General features: G+C 34.2%; 1 protein-coding gene across 1 annotated transcript in view; it reads right to left on the reverse strand.

The window, feature by feature from the left end:
• LOC150092810 (uncharacterized) overlaps window positions 1–21,840 on the reverse strand; it is a 196,560-nt gene that overhangs the window by 114,755 nt on the left and 59,965 nt on the right. The window contains exons 4-5 of the mRNA XM_090414285.1: window positions 14,075–14,187; window positions 1,148–1,334 (exon numbers count right to left, since the gene is read on the reverse strand). Of these exons, the coding sequence (XP_090270411.1) occupies window positions 1,148–1,334; window positions 14,075–14,187 (300 nt within the window). The remainder of the gene's footprint in view (window positions 1–1,147; window positions 1,335–14,074; window positions 14,188–21,840) is intronic.

Below are 21,840 nucleotides of genomic sequence, written 5' to 3' on the forward strand. Positions count from 1 at the left end.
AAAATTGCAGCATAGTGGTAGGCAAGGTCTTATTACTGATTTCTTGATAACTATACCAGCTGAAGTATGCAGTGAGAATTATACTAATGATGTCCAAGAGATTTCAAGTGATGATGACGTCCAGCCACTCGTAAATAAAGAACATCTACGAAATGCTAGTTTTGTAGAGAGTGATGACGATTGAAATATACACTTTATTTTGCCTAAAACATTTATGTATTATGTGCAATGAAGTTTATGTACAATTTATAATTTTTTATAATTTTATACTATGTATTTGTTTCATAGTTTATATGCTTTCTTAACTTACATGAATTATCTGAATTAAATAAAATATATTTTTATTGGATATGTCATTGTTTATATAATCTTAAAAAAAAAATTAAAAAAAAAAACAATTTCGGAACCTAACCCTACTTTTTCTATGTGATCCTAGTCTCGCATAATGCGATTTATATATCATGGCATTTTTGTGGAACCTAACATCTGCGTTATACGAGGGTTACCTGTATATTGTTTTTTGTTTTATTAAATGTGTATATTTAATAAAACAATAAAAAAAAACGAATTTTTTTATTGTTTATTTGGCTCCCTCTGACTTTCATCTCTTCCCAAAACAAACCTTCCTCGCTGGTCAGCATTTTTCTTTGAATCAAGAGGTGATGGCAGCTGTAGAGAGGTATTTTGCAGATCTTACCGAAAACCACTACAGGGGTGGGATAATGGCACTGGAGCATCACTGGTATAAATGTATTAGACCTAAGGGAGATTATGTTCATCATCATCATTAAATTCCTGATATGTACCCTCAAGGGGTGTACAGGATATGATAGTACTACATATGTTGAAAAAATAATTTTGAAATTATAAATTCGTTTTTTCATTGTTAGGCCAAGAACTTTTCAGACTACCCTCATATTTCTGTACCATTCAACAATGGGATAAAGATAATTTAGTCAACTTTACTGCATAATCCATTATCACTGTGTTATTCCATAAATTTCTTAAAACATGTATCCTTTAAATTGGTAATGATGATCACTTAATCTGTTCTTAGATCATAGCATAAATAAAAGTCAAATTTAAAAATAAAAATAAAAAACTGCTATATGCTAGAGATAAGAAATATTTTAGAGATGAAACTTACTTCACAATTAGCCCTGCAGTCATGGTTAATAAAGGCTGCTGGACCCAACCAAAGTTGAGCACAATTTTTTCTACATGAATACATGACACTAAAATCATTCCGTCCTGGTCTCAAAAGTTGTGTTTCTTCTTCCTTTGTTAATTCTGCGATACACCCAACCAAAAATGGAATTTTTTCATTTTTATACCTATAAATAAATTGCATGTAATGCATACAAATAATGAAACTGACATTTCATTTTACCTATATATATATATATATAAAAAACTTTTAATTTTAAAAAAAAAATGTAACCTACTATATTAGAATTCAGTGACAAGGCAATTAATAAATCACTTACGAGGATAGTTTGAAGGTTACAAAGTAGAGTTGATAGGAGGAAAAGAGGGGACATGATAGAAACTTAAGATATTTTTCAATATATGACAAACAGTCAGAGAACTATTGGCCATCTGTGGAAGTTGTATAAGAGTGTGGTTGGTAGGGGTGTGTGTGGACCTCTTTTTTTTTTTTTTGCTTGGAGATTGAGTGGAACAGATTGCCAGAACTGGTTATGAGTTCTCTGACAGTGAATGGATTCAAGGAGGGGTACAATAGGATTTGTGTGTATGATGGTTGATTTGGGTCTCCCGCAATGAGTCTCTGGACTCCATGGAGATGGCATAAATAATAATAATAATTAATAACAAGTGTTTCCTCTCCAGCAAAAAATAAAATAAATAAATAAAAATAAATGCTGTAATATGTTACACAAACTAATAAATCATGGTGTTAAATAGTTTTCTACACCTCACCATAAGCAGAATTACATTCCATGATGATTACACTGTTAGCATTAGTGTGCATGCAATAAAAATAAGAATTTAACTCCATGATTTATTAGTTTGCGTGATACAACATTTTTATTTATTTATTTATTTATTATTATTTTATTTATTTATTTATTTTTATTTTTTTGCTGTTATTGTACTAACAACACTATAAATATAACTCAAATCCTCAATCTACCTGCAAATTGTTGCTTATGACTGAAATCATCAATATTTTCTTAGTGTGGAAAAAAGAGAAGAGATTATGTGGTAAAGAAATTTTCTTGCACAGTGAAATGAAAAGAAAAGCATCTATATTAAAAAGAAACATGTAATCAGGGTGAAAAGGATAAACTATGTGATTAATTAACATATTCTGAGTAATACAAAACATTGTTAGCAAGAACAATAGGAAATTCCAATGCAGCAAATTATCACTATGCTATAACAATGGTTTTTCTTTTTATATTCAATTGCATGTGTACTAGATTTAAAACTAATACTATCAGAAAATTAGGGGATGGACAAAAACTATTTTATGCAATGGAAATTACAATTTCTTGAACTTTGAAAATGGATCTGTTGGATCCTATTTCGTCTTAACCTATACCTTGGATCCGTTAATTTGTCACTACGATGTTCTTAAACAAAAAAAAAAGTTTCTAGTTGATTTCTAATCCAAATATAGAGAAAATTTATATTTATTGACTGCGCCACTCTATATCTAAATTAGTCCAAGAATTGAAGTAAAACCACCTCTCAACTATTTCCCTTTTATGTGTTGTTATTATGTATACAGGCCGAGTTTACTTAACTTATTTAATTCACCCGCTTTGGTTCGATTATTTTATGAATGGTGCAGTAAAAGAGATCCAGGCAAAGTAGAACTTTAGATCAACAAAACAAATATTTAATATAGGCTTACAAATCATACACTTTAGTTTAAATCACTGAATAAGATATTACAAACATTTTAGTTCATCTGGTAATATAGTCATATAATTTCAGGTAATGGTTAATCTGTTGTCTGAAATACAGCTTTCACAAAATTCAATTAACATTTGAAAAAGTTCAATGTCAAAAGTTCCTTAGTAACCAACTACATTAATATCTTATAGTTACTTAAGTTTCAAATACAATATAAGGGCAGAAACGCTTCTTCACAGGTATACACTCTTAAATCCAAACTACAGCTAATCTCCACAAAAGTTACTGTTAATGTAGGGATATTTTAGGAAGAAACACACACATATCTCCGCATAGGAGTAACAAAGTTGGTTAATTCTTACCAGTAAATTTCCTTGTTCATTTACTTATGTACGGATACTTTTTATAACTGTATTCACTTAAAACAATTAACAGCACTCATTAAAAACAAAACAAATCCTCTTAGTAATAACTGAATAAATTAACGGTCGCAATTCACATAATTAAAAGGTTCTTGCTTGGAGCAAAACGCTTGTACTATCTTTGACATCACTTGACCAATTCAGTATTCTACCAATAATTCATGAACTAAGGTAACATGCAGTAATTCTTTAACTTGAAGTTTTTATGCACAGTTGTCTATTCTTCCAGCATTTAATTAACCTTTTAGGCACTATATCTCTTAGCACAGCTATCGTTTAAATTTAACCTTGCTGCCTCTACTTATTCTCTTAGTTACTCCGTGCTATTCTTCAAGTTTCTGTGTCCCTGAAAGGTCGGTCCTGAATTAAAATCCCAACAAAATTATCGCTAGTCATCCAGTTGCTACCTTGCTATCTTCCGTTACTTTATTTGTTGTTCTACAACTTACTAGCTAACTCACTCCTCGACTAGTAGACCTTAGCGAGCTACTTGACTGACTCGCCAACTCGCTGTTATCTCTCTACTCGCTATTATCTCACTCTGATTCCCCCGAATGAATCATTTTCTCTGTTCTTCACTTATATATCCCTTCTTCCCACCGAAATTATTCTCGTGCTCTCTTCTACTGAAATCTTTTCCAGCCCCTTAATACCGATCTGCCACGCTCTGTTCTAAACTCGCACTCACTATCTTACATACATCTCCATGACAACTAAAACAAAATATAATAAAACTGAGGCATTGCACAATGTTATACCTCTACATACAGGAACAAATAAGGAATATTTACATTTCAATTAATATGCAGTTAAAATGTTGAATACAAATTCTTACAATATTAACATGGCAATAAATAAAATAAACTTAATAATATTTTAATACAGAGTCTTTTCACTATTATTATATATCCTTAATTAATTAATTATTAATAGAACTAAAAGGTAGTTACATGAGAATTAATTTATAAACAAGTGGTTTGCATTAAATAATAATTACAAGTCTAGCTTATGTGATGGAAGATCATGTTGGATTCTGAAGTAAATATTAATTACTCAAATCTCTATATATTCAGAATCCAACAGATCCATTAGTGCACTGATTTGGATTCAGAGCCTTCTTTGAACAAAAATTTACACTTGAAGACAATCAAATGAAGCAATTGGGTATTATTCCAAAGGATCCCATAGTTAGTGTCAACTTCATGCTGGTTAATTAACACTTATGTTTAATCAACTAAATATAACAATGTCAGAGATTCACTTCTTAACTGAATGATCTGTTTGATCAAACAGAAAAAGAGCACTGAACATTCATAGTAGTTCCTCAAGCAAACAACAGTCATGGAGATCTGATCGGATTGAATGTCTTCCTTCTCCAGATGTGTTTGTCCTGAGCATAAATTGCCACTGAATGCTAATTCTGTTTAGGTCTTGTTTGATATTGTCAAACCATCTCATCTGGGGCTATCTCTTTTCCTAACACCTTCTGGATTGCTCAACATAATCTTGTTGACCAACATGGCTGAACCATCATAGCCTTTCCTTACACAAAACAGTGCTACGAGGTGGCCGACTACTCCTTCGACATATCTCATCATTATTCATGACGTCAAATCACCTTACTTAGAAAATATTCCTTAAATACTATCAATCAACAGCATAAAGTCTCCGATTATCACTCTTTCATGATGTCCATGTCTCAGTTCAATAACACAAAATAGAGAAAACCAGGATACTGAAGATTTTAAGTTGATTTTATTGATATTCTGCTGTCTTTCCAAATTTTTCATATTTTTTTAACATTCCTGAAGCCATCCCTAATGTTCTACCCACTTCATTCTTCACCTCACCAATATTAGTTATATAGCTACTAAGATAACTGAAGTGAGACATGCTCTATAGAACATCTTTATCACCTGTATTCTTTTTCTTTTTCTTAATATTGATAATCAAACCTGGTTAACTCCCAGCATCATCAACTGCAACAATAAGGGAATTCATTTCTTCCACATTATTTGTGAATAACACCAAATCATCAGCATAATCCAGATCAAATATTCTAGACCACTTTAATCCCCATTTCTCCCTTTTAGAGTTTTGTTCATCACAAAATCAATTACAAGATTAAATAGAAAAGGTAACAGAACACACTCCTGTCTTACTCCAGTTAGCTAGTGGGCTTGCCTGCAAGAGTAAGTGGTGTTCAACTTTAACATAAGCCTCACGGTTATCATATGGCCGGCCTGGTTGGCCAAGTGGTTAGTGTATCCGCTCTCCAGCCAAAAGGCCGTAGGTTCAAATCCCACCGTGGGCATGGATGCTTGTGATTGTCTGTGGAAATACTAGTGGTGGGCAGTAGATGACAGTGTAGCTGGTGAACTGAGTGGTGGAGACAGAGTTGTGGAGTAAGAGCCCTCCCTCGATGAGCCTTTGGACTCCCTGGAGGTGTCACGTAATAATAATAATAATAATATAAAGCAATCATAATGCTAATAAGTTTGTCAGGTACTCTCATAAGCTCTTACATCTTCTGCAAAATACCCATGGTGAAAGACTGTTGGAATTTGTCCATAATAACAGATTAATTATTACAGATTTGTTCCTGCTTCCAGAAACACTAATGACAGACTTATAATTAGACATCTATCACTGTTAGGTCAAGGCACCAGACTGACTACATCCTAGCTATTCAGAGATGGAAAACAAGTATCTTTAATGTGCATACTTGTCCTGGAACAGACTGTGGTACATACCAAGTAGGATCCAAAGTAAGAGTGACATTGACAAATTCCAAGTAAGGCACTTCCTACTAGACTGGATGTCCAAATAATTCCTAGTGGGTTCACAGAAGAAACATCAACATGGTTGGATGCTCTTTTGGAAAATAGTCAGGATACAGTCAAGAAGTATCCAGGTCCAATTAGAAGGCCAAGAGACCCATGGATATCAGATTCAACATGGGATCTGATCAAAAGGAGGCAGCTGTAGAAACAGACTGAAAATTATAAAAGCTTACATAAAGAAGTTAGAAAAGCCATCAAGCAGGACAAGGAAATTTTTTATGCCAATAAATATGAAGAGAGAGAAAAAGAATTCTAGATAGTGAGGCAGATAAAGGGACGTTTTGTTTAGTTGGCAACCTAAAGCACAAGTTTAAGCCCAAATTAAATGTCATGGAAAGAGTACTGTCAGGAACTGCACAGCAGAGAGGATAAGGTAAATTTGGAGAAACCCTCTTGCCAGTAAAATTTCAATTGGGAACCTACTCCACTTAAGCATGAAGTTGAAAGAGTAGTTAAACAGCTTAACAATAAGGCCCTGGGTGCAGATGGAATCCTAGCAGAGTTAATTAAAGCCACAGGGGATGGAGGAATAAGAGTATTTCACAAATTTCACAGATGTTATAAGGATATGGGAGACAGGATCATGGACTAGAGGCTGGTAGAAGTTGGTTTTCATTCTACTGCACAAGAAGGGAGATACAAAGGATTGCAAGAACATAGAACTATTAATTTACTCTCTCATGCAGGCAAGATTTTATTAAAGATCATTCTAAATAGGGTTGAGGCAGAGATGCCTGAGGAACAAGCAGGTTTCAGGAAAGGCAAGGGTACCAGTGATCAAATACTTTGCCTGAGACAGATGCAAAAAGTTAGAAAGTTAAAGTTAAAAATATGAGCTTAAGACTCTCTGTGGTAATGTGTTTCATAGGCTACTCCAAAACTTTTAACTGTGTTTGGCATGTGAAACTGAGGGAAGTAATGAAAAGAATGAGTTTACTTCAACACATTATTAGGCTGATAGCAAACTTGTATGGTGAGCAACAAGTCACAGAAAGAACAGGTATTGGATTAACTGGTAGGCTTCAGGTTAGTAAGGAAGTTATCTTTGCTGAAGACACCCTATGAATAACATTAAATGAGCTTTAGGATAGGTGTTGATTGATCAGTAATCTTAGGTATGCTGATGATACAGTACTCCTTTATAATGACAAGGAAGAACTAGGATGAATCCTTAACAAAGTTCATGAGGCAAGAAACAAGTGTACCTTAATGAGAAAGAATTGATGAAATCAGCAAATTCAAGTAGCTGAAATCCATTATTAATAGAAGAACTGCTGTCCAGAAGACATATGAAAAAGATTAGGAATGGCTAAAACAAAAATGGAAGGCTTATGTGTTGGCAGTACATGTTAGTTCATTTTAATGGTATTGATTACAACACAAAATGATAAGAAAATAATTAATATTTATTAACTTATTAGCTGATATTTTGCTGATATCATATCCAACATCTTCTGAGACCAAATTGTTACTGTCATACCAAATTGTTATTGTTTCGTGTACTGTGACAAACTGTTCTTATGCTCTGAGGATGCTGGATATAATACCAGCAAAATAATATATTATAATCAATACCATTAAATAAACTAAGGACGAATCTATCTCCACAGGAACAAAGCTGAGGATTCTGGATGCAGTTGTTTTTCCAATAGTAACTTATGGACGTAAGACTTGGAACCTAAAGAGGCCTGATAGGAAAAGGATAGTTGCTTTTGAAATGTGTCACAAAAGAGTGTTGAGGATATCATATACTGAAAGTCAGACAGATGGATGCTAGAAAAGATTGGCAGATCTAGGCTAAGGTGGTATTGTCACTTAAACAGAACAGGAGAGGAAAGGTTAGCAAAAAGACGTGCATTGCAAAAAGGCAGAAAAATTACCCAGAAGAAGTCTAAGATCTAGGCAGTGTGATGGAGTTAAAAGTGTTTAAGAAAACAAATAAGATCTAAGAATGCTGGAGTCCTGACAAATACACTGGTGCCTAAAACCTAAGGACAAACACTATTTCTGAAGATTACAATTGGCAATTCAGATGAATCAGCTTGTGGCAATTTGTATAAGTGACAATTTTGAGTAGAAAGCAGGTACACATTCAAATTTTTGAATCATGTGCAAACGGGTCACATGGCAGCACTCAGGATAAAAAGCAAAAAGGCTTGGCTACGCAAATTGTGTTTGAAGGAAGCTCTTTTTGTGAAGGAATAAAGTTGCCAACTTGGATGCTTGTAATATCTCAAAGACATCATCTAGATGATTTCATGTGGGGAAGAATTATTGGAAAGCTTGATGAAGGCTGGCGAACTACTGATATTGCTCAAGAGTTTGGAATCTCACATAGTGTTGTATCCAGGCTCTGGGAAGCGTTTAAAAACCAATGGATTTTTAAATTTAAATGGAATGTGTTCCAGACATTTGCTAAGTGGGTGCCTCACTCTACCAAGAAGCATGAAGACAGATTTTTGGTTATAACATCAAAACATAACTGATGCACTACAGCAGGTCAGCTTGCACATTGGCCCCATTCAAGCACAGGTCCCTTTATCCACAGCTCATTGTGGAGTACATTTTCAATGGTGTTGCATCCATAAAAACTGAACAATAGATTTTCTCCATTACTTTAGATAACACTGAGCAAAGTCAATAGTCTGATGGCAGATACATATGTTTTTTGGAATTGGCTGTATGTGGACTTGCTTCCATGATGTAAGGTGGACACTAGCTTATATAGTGTTTACATAATAAAAAAACAGGTATTCAAGAGTACACCTCTTGAGCACAACTGGCAGAACTCCATCAGGACAGAAGTCTTTTTGGTATTCAGATAGGTTGTTCAAGATTCTTCTGATGTTTTTTGGCAGAAGGCCACAGGAAGCAAGCAATGCAATGTTCAAAGTAAAAAAGCCGAGTTGCCTCAGTCGTGCAGGAGATGGATGAGAAGATTGATGCCAGGAGGTCAGCCTCATCTTTATGTGGTGTTGCAATACTACCATTTCAGTGAGAAAGACTGAACACAGATGGACAAAATTTGCACCTGATAGTTCTTGTTAGGAACCAAAAGATACAACTGCAATGTGCACAAAAAGAAGTGTTTCCTACACCTAGCCCTTTTAAAGTCTGACTTAGTCTTATAAACAGTAGTTCTGCAAGAGTGGAAAGCTTCACTGTAGGGTGTGTGAAATACAACCTAGAGTTTTTGTCTTGGCCAATTATGATAAGCTGTTATCTTTCACTGCACTGTTCTGACACACATTTTGGAAAACCATGGCTCAGATATAGAGTAGGAATTTTGAACAAACTACTGTGCCTGTTCTTGAGATTCAAGAACAGGCACAGTAGTTTGACCATGGAAAACAAGAGTAAAGTCTGCGATTTTCAAATTTGGCACTGTTGTAATTCCAACATACACAAGGTTGTAAATGGCTGAGGGGGGAAGATCATTCCACCAGATATGAAACTTAGATGAGATTGTTGTGCGAATTAACAAGAAGAGTGAACACCTCAATAGTGTACCTGGTGGTTAAGAAAAGATCCAGAGTGGTAGGAGGGTTGATTGTCAGGAATTCTAGTCAGGAAATGAATGATTTGCATTAGGTCACAGTTTACTGAAAATACCTCTCCTTCTCTTCCAGCTTAGTCAATGGAATTGGAAAATGATGCCATTTAAAGTTGTGGATCTTGAAGTCAACAAGGAAGATAACTTCACTGTTAGAGAATTCTGACTATAAGAAACCAGCTTCTTACAGCCAAAAGGATAAGAAGTCAAAAAGGTCAGAATGATTTTCAGATGAATGATACATAATGAAACAAGGATTTAAACCATTGCAGGTCAACAAAAGCATATGTAACACAGCAAAGTTTGGGCAGTTAAGATGGACTGTGATTGTGGCAGATTTGGGGTTTAGTCAAAAACAAATAAGGTTTAAGTGTCTACAGATGATGGTGCACATCACTTATGTTGGTGTTTATACCACAAATGTTTGTGAAATTGTTGTGGAAAAAAGTTATTTTATAAGATTTGAGGAGTTTTTTTTTTATTTGGAGTGGAGAATTTTTTGAAGAGGAGGTTGTTTTTTATTGTAACTGCAGTGATGATATAATATTTAGGTTTACTGTCAAGTTACTATTTCAAAGGTGTAATAAAAAAGAGAAGAGGAACATACTGTGGGAGGAGATAGACTCCTGGCATATTGCTCATACAGAGAGAATCAAATTTCCATTCCATACGTTGGCCTTCACAGTGTCCCTTGGATGCTATTACACAGCTCCCTCCGAACATGACCTGGCAGAACAGATGGCAGCAAGAATATGCACCAGGGTGCTCAAGTGCTGGGAGAAACTCAGAGGCTTAATGGAGTGAAACAGCACTGTAAAATGGTTAAAAATCATATTTAACTCTTCCAATATTTTGTCTATCACTGAGACATCAATAGGGAGTACAATGAAACTTGTAACACACACAAAGGCAAGGCAATGCAACACTAAGTGAAACACGGATGAAAGACTAGAGTTCTAACTAGGTAGGGCATCCTCTGTGGGTGGCCTAGTGTTTCCCATATTTTGGGAAGTTTAATACAACCACATTTATTCAAAGTACTGGCCTGGCTGGCTAAGTGGTGGTTAGCATACCTGCTCTGCAACCAACAGGTCATGGGTTTGAATCTTGGTGTGGGCACAGACACTTGTGACTGTCTTTGGGTGGGAGATGAATTTCATCACCTGGTGTGAGACCACCACCCTGCTTATTGGAAGCCTAGAGTGCTTGAAAAAGTTCCATGTCTAGTCTCTAGAGTATGGTTTCTGAACTATGTAAAAAAATAAATGAAAAAAAAAAGTGCAAAAAATATACATAAAATTGATAAAAATGGGGGGTTTACTAATAACCTTGCATGGGTGGGAACCACACGTAAAAATTACTTATTCAATTACACAGCCAAACAAAGCTGAATGTTTGTAGAAAGTATGAAAGTTTTGTAAAATTGACCTGAGAGCTTACAACAGTACAATCCTCAGCATTGGAGTTGCCTTAGCTTGCGCTACTTAAAAGACATGAGCACTGCCCAAGTGTCCATATATTCACCTTTTATTAATGCATTTAAATTGTCAGGCCAGCTGTTTCGACCAGTTCGAAACAGCTGGCCTGACAGCTGTTTCGAACTGGTCGGCTCTCTTAAGAGATTAGGCAGAAACCTTAAGAGAGCAAAAACTCTCATTCAGTACTAAGGAAATCAAATGTCACAAATGACATGAAGTGAAATGAAGCCATATAGCTCTTTTTTTAGTAATTATTTACTCAAACTTCTAATTATTTGGAAGACTGATTTTGAAATCTGCAGCAGCTTTCCCAAATCAACTCTAGGTTGAATAAATATGGTTGCATTAAACTTCTCAAAATATGGGAAACATATTGATGCGTGTGTGTGTGCGTGCGTGCATGTTACAAGTCTCACATTGTGCTCCCCAACAATGCCTCAGTGACTGAGACAAAATGCTGGAAGAATTAAATATTATTTTAATCCTTTCTCAGTACTGTTTCAATCTATTAAGCCTCTGACATGAATATGCACCAGCTTAATCAGGAAACCTTTTGATGTGGCCAGCCTGCAGAATTGCTTTACTGCTGTACCTTCAAAAATGGAGAAGTTTCTCAATCTCCACAATATATTTGGCATATCTTTGAAAGATATTACTCACAGTATGTTGGAAGGAGAAGAGAGGTAAAACTAACTCCTGTTCTGGGAACAAAACATGGCAACATCTACTTTAGGTCACCAATAAGCAAAGTGGTAGTGACTGGACAATGAAGATCATCTACGAGTTAAAAAAGGTTGAAAGTTTCCATGTTTGTCTCAATAGCAGGGTTTCTGGATTATGTAAAAAATATATAAATATTTATAAATAAATCAAATATATAAAATATATAAAAATAAAAATACATATAAAATCAATGAAAAAAATAGAAAAGAAATCCTTAACACCCATGATACTTATGTCCTATAGGTTTATGACCTTTCATGGGGGAAAGCTACATAAAAAAATAAAATAACAATCATGAATAACACAGAGGCAATTTCGAACTTAACAAAAATGATCAAATTTTATTTCTTTAGTTTTAAAGAGAAATTCCATGACATTTTGCAAAAGAGCATAAGTGACCTAAGAGAGGAAGAAGGTTGTCATACAAAATATGTAGCTATTTTGTTAATTCAAATTGTGGATTAGATTGCCAACAGACTTAATATTATTATGAATGCTATTATTTCAAAAATAATCTTTACAAACAAATAGAAAAAAGAAGCGTGACATGCTCTCCTTTATTCCTGAATTTAGTAAACTTTTACTTCTGAACATTTTGCATAAAAAAATTTCACCTATAAATCCAAACTTGAATATATATCTCTCTCTGGATCCATTATGTGGATGATGATTTTGCCATCTGGAAACACACAAATCAAGAGTAACAATTTTTTTCTACACACCTTAGAATAAAATTTACTCTGGAAAAAGAATTCACAAGGTAACCTCTTCAAATGTTTATTTAAAACATGAAAATGGACAGTTCTCTCTCTCCCCACTTTCATTTACCAACTTTCACTGGACACTATATACATCAATCTGCTCATCACCCATTCAAAAAATATGGACAGATTAATTTTTTAAATTTGTTCTAAAAACACTATCAAAACAAATCTCCTTTTTTAATGGTTATAATAATAAAAAAAAAACACTCGTTTCCATCAGCTATTACCTTTTCCTAAAAGACCAGCTCTCTCTCCATTTTTCTTACAGCTTATCATACTTCATTCAAACATTAGAATTATCATCAAATAATAAAACCTTGTAAATCTGGCTCAACATGGAATGATATGAAATTAATATATAGAAGTATTTATAAATATGAGCATTCTTTCAAAGAAAGTTCTGAGATGCTATTACACCACCTGAACCTCAATCGCAATGACAGTCTAGCCATTTCCAAAGTTTGGGAAATTTTTGTTCTTTTTTTCCTTCCAAGTTCCCAAATTCAGTTGCATTAAAATTCCCATCGTTCTTTTTATATGTTGAAGATGTTCTGTGACATACAAAATGAAATATCTGTAATTTATGTTTGATTCAAGTATTTCCGTAATGTGATTTATGTGTTTCTGTAGAAGTATAAATCTTGTTACACCACAAGACATCCTATCTCTTTTTACCTTTTTCTGATCTTTCTCACCCTCCTTTCTCCTGCTGACCCTTGTATTTTGCTTCATTGCTTACCTTTCTTGATACTTGCCATATGCTTTTCAATTTCTCCATTCTTTACTCAGTATTAGGCAATGCACATTGACATCTTGTACAACACTTTTCTTCTATTTTCATATCACCTTTCCACTTTCTAAGATGTGAAGAATCTTTAGCATAACTTTTCAACTGAAGATGTGGTAGCCAGTCTCATATGGAGGCAGTAGGGTATTTCCTCCTAGAAATTCAGGTTTTTCATCCTACAAAACAGGCCAGAAGAACACATGCAACTGGACCACAATACTATACAGATGGGATTAATTGCGATATTAGTGCATTAATTAGGTTTCAAACAGGCTGAGTTAGATGACCATTACAGGCCACTGAGCCTCATGCATATGGGAATAATGAGAACGTGATTACAGAAATTCAACCTTTGGCATTATACACAAGTACAGTACATTTTATTTTCATGTGTTAGTTAATCTTATTTCCAACCATCAAACATGAAACTTCATTCTCAGAATGAACTATTGTGATATTATCTAAAAATACTGAAAACTGAAAGCCACAGATCTCAAGCATTCCAGATTTTTTTTCTTGTATAGGTATAAACACATATAATATTAATATTTTGTATTAATCCTGACATCTACTTAAAATAATCATTTTCAAATTATAAAAAATGAAAAGTTAAAAACTTGCCACTTTTTTGCTGCACAGATTTTAGCTCCTACATGGCCTTCCATTGAATATCGGTGACATGGCTGAACTTCAAATCCAGCATCTTTATCAAGTATTCTCAAGTACCGAAATATCTAAAAATTAAAAAATTACTATGGTTAGATCCCATAAAATACACATTAAAAATTAGATAAATTTGGGTATAATGAACAATTACGAGTAACAAACCTCTAGACTCAACATATTAATCTGAAAGATCTTATAATGAAAGTAGGTGACCAGTTCAGGGCATGGTTATACAAAACTACTAAGCAGTGGCTAGGTGACTCTGCTTTCCTTGCAAATCTTTTGTTTTTGAATCTAGGCCAAAATCTAGAATGACAAACCATTAACATAAGAGATTCATAATCACTAAGCTCAGTCAGAACAGTAGAATGTGATTAATCATAAAATGAAGAACATTGAAGAGTAAATTTCTTAAAAATTTTCATAATGCAGCAAAAATACCAACTTAAACAAAAATATACCATGAGGAAACAGAAAAAAGCATTATGTGATTACCTGCATATTTACTCATCCTTCCCAAGCGTGGGGGGAAGGGGGGGGGGGAAGAGGATTAGCCGTACACACACACATATATATACAACTCAACAAGACAGACAGACAACCTAATCAAGTTCACAGAAGTTTGCAGATAGAATACATGCAAACTTCAAAAATATTAACGATGGATCCTCAAAAAAAAAAAAAAAAAAACACTCAATACTGACTCATTTTAATGAACACCACCACAACAAACTATCAAAAAATAGGTACAATGCTATTCTAAAAGAAATTCACTATAACAACTCCTGTGATCTCTATGAATGTGCTACAGTGAGTCAATTGTACCAATAAGATTGTTGAAAGTTTTTTACACTTGTTTACAAATTAAATTAAACTTGCCAAGAAATTACATTCTTGTTTAATCTTTTATCCAAGTGTATGCAAACCAAGTTTGTGCACAAAGCATCTCATAACAGGGCTACTTGTATATAGAGGCTGATGACTTCACGTCAATTGCTTTAGTATCTCATAATGAAAAACATACCTCCTTTCAGACATGCATAATGCTATGCATTATGGGAAGGACCACTACCCAGATCAGTTTCAGGCTTTATTAAGGTCCTCAATGGGAGCCAGATCTGGAAGGCTGAATTAATGCAAAAATCATACATTTCCCATATACAAGTATGCACCTCTGAACAGAGGCGTGTTTTGAATTATGATATGCTAAGGCAACTGATGTGATATCATCAGCCTCTACATACCAGTAATCCAGTGGTGAAGATACTTCACACACACAAATTTTTGTTTGTATACATTTGGGTAAAGGCTTAAAAGAATAAAATTAGAGTAGAAAAGAATAAAAGAAAACAAGAATAAAATTTACTGCAACATGTTCCTTTAACTCTCATCCATAATCACTCCCTTCTAGCCTCAACTTTTTACAGTACAGTTCTATTAATGCAATACAATTTGCAATCTTTTTTTAACCCAAAATGTATCACCTAAGACTACTATACTGAACTAACATTCATTAGTTTTCTATGCAATATCGGTCTATTTAAATTATCCAGGAGGATCTTTATATCATCTTTATTTACTATTATCCTGAGAGCCTGGCATTAGTAAAAAAAGTGAATCAACCCCCCACCTCAAATCATCCCCAATATCATTAATGCATAAAATAAACAGCAACAGTCAAACAAACAGAGACCTGAAGTATACACTAGTCATTTGCCTGTTGATTCTCCTCCAGACATTAGTGATGTCTGTCTATTTTCTTTTTCATGTCACAGCTTTTATTACATTTTACCCTCTATTTACATAAGATTTCTATGCAGTATTCTGTCAAACGCAACTTCATTATATAAAGGGAGTCAATTACTAAGTTAAGATATATACCATTCACAACATATAGAATAAGGGCTTTTTTTTCCAAATTCCTGGAAGCCAAACTAAATTTTGATCAAATTCTATTTCAGCAATCAGAAATTTGGAGTGAAGCTGCAGAGAATCTGATTGTCTGAACAGAAATTCATAGCAAGAATCTCCAGGGCTTCTTGTTACCTCTGCTCTCCATGTATATGGCTGACATCCCACATATAACAGCCTATATACAGCACTCTCTGACCTACATTAGCAAATAAAAAAAACTGTAAAACACGATCTAGAACCAAAACAATGATTCAAAAAATGGTGAACTGGTGTCAATGAAAACAAGAGCACTGCAGTGCCAGGGCAAATTCAAACATCAAACTGCAGATAATCCATAACAAATGTTTATGAACAGCATTTAATGTACCATGGTTCACAAGAAATGGACAGCTTCACTGAGAAGCTGGTAATGCTCAGATCAAACCTTTCAAAAGTTAAAGGACTGCAAAATTCTTTGCAAATACTGCCATCCACCCAAATCCATTAATCCACCAAGTGTTAGACTACAGTGAGCATGACCATGCAAAAACGCATTCCCAAACCATTCCTGAATAGTTGTGTTTGTTATAGTCTACTACTAGGTATTATTGAGTTTTTGCCTAATCTATTTTGGGTTTGTAACAGTGAATTAAAAAAAATAAGTTCGGGAATGAACTTATTCCCGAATAAGTTTTGGGATGTTAAAAGAGACATCTCTTTTAACTCCCAAAAAAAAACACACCAAATAATTATTGCCATTAGCCCACAATGGATGAGCCAAGTGCTCTATAATCTCTTGAACCAACTATTTCTTGACTGATCTAACAAAGGGGATAAGAAATTAGAGGTTGAATCAATATATCGTGCCATAAAAGTTATCAGTTTAATGACTGAAAAATTGAATTTTTACTTGGCTGTTAATATACAAAAAGATATAAAATAAACCAACTAGTTTTTCTCCATCTGATCCTATGTGAAGGAGTATCCAGAGCATGGTTTACCAATCCAGACTTGTAAAAATTATACCTGAGATCATCTGTATAGCAAGTTGGGATTGGCAGATCATGCTGCAGATACTCCTTCACAAAGGATCAGATGGGGAAAACCATCTTTATTACATAGAAGTGATTACAGGTCTGAGAAGCTATTCTTAGAATCAGCATCAACTATGAAGCATTCTCTCAACCTCAACAAGTATGGTTGTATTAATTTACCAAAGATCTGACCCATAGTGGATACCATGTAAAGACATTAGGTGTCAGTTACAATTTAAATTATTTCTACAATTACTTGGTTTAATGCTGTGTACCTGTTAGTCATTTTACTCTGATGATGCTGGGTAGAAAACCAGCAAAATATTAGTGAGTTTAATAAATGTATTTTTTCCTGTTGGTGTTAATCATATTGTTAAGCTTTATTATGGATAGATGAAAAGTTGAAATCTTGTTTGCAAAGAGATCCGATAAAGGATTTCCAAATGTAGCTTAAGTCCATTTCTTTTGTGAGAGGCCATGAGGAAAAATGACCATGGTAGATTCTTTTATCTCACCAGAGGGAAAGTTTCCTTTTAGATAAGGCATAAAGCACTTGTTCCAACATGCGTGCGTGCGTGTGGAGAAAGAGACAGGTTAAACCTAATCTTCTCTATTATGAACAACATCTGAGTTTGTTTTTTTTTTAATCTCAAAACATTTAGAATTCTGACCTATATAAGAAAAGTCACAAGGAATTCTCTAAACCCTGGGATGTTTTGTAGAAGGGCATCACTGTTTTCAGGGGAGTAGAAGCTAGATACTGTAAGAATTATTTCTGATATCAAGGGATTTGAGGAGATTAGCAATTTGACTACAAAGTGGAATTAGAGAATAGTATTTTTTTGACCAGTTGTAGTTCTTCATTCACCGTTTTATCATTTTTTTAATGATAGAGAAAGCTTTTTTTTTTAAATGCTGACTTATGGAACCAATTAGATAATTCAATAAGCTTTTTGTACAACTGTGCATTCTTATCCTGCTAAAACAACATAAAAAGTTTCTAGTTCTTTATAATAAAAAACTCAAATCAGACATTTCTTTGCCTGATAAGTAAGCTATAGTTAACAACTCTAACCATTGTTTAATGAAAACAGTAAGCAACATACTGAATAAAAGGTTTTAACTTCAGTCACTCCTAAGCACATTCCAAAAGTTGAAGTGTTGAAAAGGCCTTTAGTTCTCTACTATGGAATACCACTAATGATATTAGATGCAGTCCTCCTCCAAGAAGCAATATCACCAACTCAGAAAAGAAAGCACTTTCAAATTAAGGAAGAACAAAGATATCATTCTTAAGGCTTACAATGGTGCCACATTCTTAATGAATGCAGCCAATGGATCAAATTTCTCTCTGTCTCTAAGCCTCCTCCACCTATCTCCTCTCCTCCCCCAGACTATGATCATACATGGGCGAATCACAAAGAAACCAATGAACTTCTACAAAACATGTTAACTTGGTCAACCAATTAAAACATAAACTCAAGTCTATGCAACTTTTAACCCCAAGTTTGTATGGAGTCCCTAAAATCCATAAGGCTAGTATACCCTTAAGTCAAGCAAAATCTCAAATCTCTTGATATTAGATGTCATACAAACCTATTCTCACCATACATAGCCTCCACTCTTCCAAAGACAATAACCCCCTTCTACAAACATCCTGAGGTTTACCAAACTCTTTGTTCATGTAGCCTTTCTTACCTATGGCAAACTTCTAGAAGTTTTTAGATAAAAAAACATAACATCTCATAGATGTCACTCATAATAGAGAAGAAAGATCAGGTTTGGCCTATCATTTTTCCCACACACATAATGACATCAAATGGAACAAGAGTTCTATGCCTTATCTAGAAGAAAACTTCCTCTCTCATCGGATAAAAGAAACTACCATGGATCAAAGATTTCTCTCTGTCTCTAAGCCTCCTCCACCTATCTCCTCTCCTCCCCCAGACTATGATCATACATGGGCGAATCACAAAGAAACCAATGAACTTCTACAAAACATGTTAACTTGGTCAACCAATTAAAACATAAACTCAAATCTATGCAACTTTTAACCCCAAGTTTGTATGGAGTCCCTAAAATCCATAAGGCTAGTATACCCTTAAGTCAAGCAAAATCTCAAAATCATTTTTATTCATGGCTCGCTCTCTCTCTCTCAATAAAAACCAAGGACTGATTCTAAGTGAAATTTGGGAATCCTTTATCAGATATCTCTCTTCATATCCAGTTTTTAACTTTTTAGTTAATCATCTCCAAACAGTGCTGGAAAACAGATGAATGATGCTACCTACCACTGTTTTCTTGTGTTTCAATTATTTATACTACAACAGTTCCTGCAAGCTTTGCTTGATAACTTATATTTTATATTTGCTAGCCATTCATTCATATCCCTTCCACAAAGATGCAAAGGCAGTTTGTGGTGAAATTAATTGGTTTATTTTATATAATTGTATATTAATGACCAAATAAAAACCCAGTTTGTCAGTCATTATACTTTACTGGTCAAACGTTCTCTCTCAAACAGTTATCAATTTAGTTTGTACCATTGAGTGAAAATCAATCCTATTGGAAAAATTAAATAATTCTGAATAATACTTTCAGATAATTTTCTGTTTTGACAATGGTCTTCTGAAGTGATGTGTTGTGTTAGATGCATCCATATAGAGTCCAATAACTGACATTCAAAGATGAGATGACTAATAATCTACTGAATGTGTGGAAAACAAATGCAGGATGATGATTCCAGAATGTAAAATCTGTGTGAGTGATATGTTATTTTTCCATGTCCTATTACCAGAATGGTTAATTTAAGAGAGAGAGAGCATCTACTTTCAGCTGAACTTTTGACAGCTGAAATTAGACCATCTTTCCTCAAAATTAGGCTGTTTTTCTGCAACTGTTTTTATAGCTGATTCTAATTACTTTCCATATATTACTTCTAAGCAGTCTGTTCATAGCCACTTCTTTAGACGAATGATCTCATTCTCTCTCTCTCTCTCTTTCATTTCTTTATATGCCAGTATATGAATTTACCAAGCAGAACTTAATTGCACATCTCCCTAGAGTAAAATCATTATTAGATTAGCCAGCAAAGGTTGGTCAACTGGTAGAGCCTCTGCTACTAATGGCTTGCAAAAAGTTAAGCTAGTTTGAGCGGTTAGTAATTGGAAGGGAACCAATCGTTTGATGGTGTTGGCACACTCTCCCTCGATGAGTCTTTGGACTCCCTGGAGGTGTCACATAATAATAATAATAATAATAATAAATAATAATAATAATTTATTGCTTGCTCTTATTTTAAATAACAAAATAACCAACTATTTTTAATAGGTGTGTAGTTTGGTTATCTATAGTGCAGTCTTTTAATGAGAAGTGTTGAGTTCAAATTCCAATTTTTGGAGAAATGATAGTGAAAAAACTATGGCAAGATGTTCTTGTATGATTATTTGAACAGAAAGAAAATATGAAACTGTTCTTGTATAATGGATTGTCTGTGATAGTAAAACAGCATTAACCAATGGTTTATTCTATTTTACTCCTCTCAGTGCATATGCTTATATTCTTTGTTGCTTTCAGAACTTTCCTTCTCACTAATTACATTTCCATTGTATATCCCAGAAGTAATGCATATCTAAGGCAGAATTCTTACATTTTCCAGAAGATCAGTGTGTTAGAGCAGCAATAACAGCAATAATAAGGCAAGCTGCCACAAAAGATAGTGTCCTCTATCTTCTAATTATGCTTAGCTATAAAGGAGGCACTGAACTCTGCTAAATTTTTGTTGATTTTTCTTAGACGTTAGTGGCTCTTTCCAAGTGGGTGCAGTGCATGTGATAGGTAGAATAGGTTTTGTGTATATTGTCTTCAGTGCTCGCTGGCCTAATCTCCAGTTTATCTTTACTGATTCTGCTAGAAGTTTTACAACATATGAGATGTGTTCTTAGTTAAATCTGATGTCAATTATCACTACTAGATATTTATCTCACTGGCTCCCATTAGAATTTCCTTGCTTAGTTCACTACTGGTTATTTTTATAGTTTATGCAAAACATGGAGCACTTTAGACTTGGTGCCATTGAATAGAACTTTCCTCTCACACATAATATCCATTCTGCAGCTTAAAAAAGTTTTTCATTGGCAGGTGATTCTATTTGAAAGTTATCTCATCCTTTAATCATGACCATTATATCAACAGCAAAAGCTATAACTTTAGTTTCAGCAGAGCAAGAACATTCAGTACAGCTCATTATTACAAGTCATACTTGATGTTCCAGAATCCCTGTTCACAACAAGAACCTTGTGTGCAGTCTCACTTAACTTGTTTTGTTACAGTTGTGGTTTACCAATATTATGGTTGCTCTTCTATCTTTAAAATAATTTTCTGTAAAGTTAAATAAATATGTGGGCATTCAAAATCCCTTAAGTGATTAATCTTGGTTGCCCACCATGCAAAGGGAGATCAGAAGTACTCCCCACCTCTAGGTGTGAGCTTTAACTCCCATAATAGCATCTACAATAACTGTCTAATGTCTAGTTTAGGTCTGTTTATGAGTTCTGTTAAAGTTATATGGCTTGAGTGAGTATTGAAGATTTAAGTAATGAATGTGAGGGAAGTAATACTATCTTTTATAAACTTTTATACTGCTTTAGTAGCATGAAAGTTTATAGGAGTTAAATATTGGACAGCCTTTGATTAGAGTTAAGTACTTGCAGCTTAATCTCATTTTTGGCATGCTAGTTATGATTCTGGCAGTTTATGCAATTCATACTGGACTCATTTCACGAGTACTAACTA

This window comes from Typopeltis vanoorti, chromosome 25, assembly GCF_054136105.1.
Source record: "Typopeltis vanoorti isolate ZY-2024b chromosome 25, IOZ_Tvanoo_1.0, whole genome shotgun sequence".
Taxonomy (NCBI): Eukaryota; Metazoa; Arthropoda; class Arachnida; order Uropygi; family Thelyphonidae; genus Typopeltis; species Typopeltis vanoorti.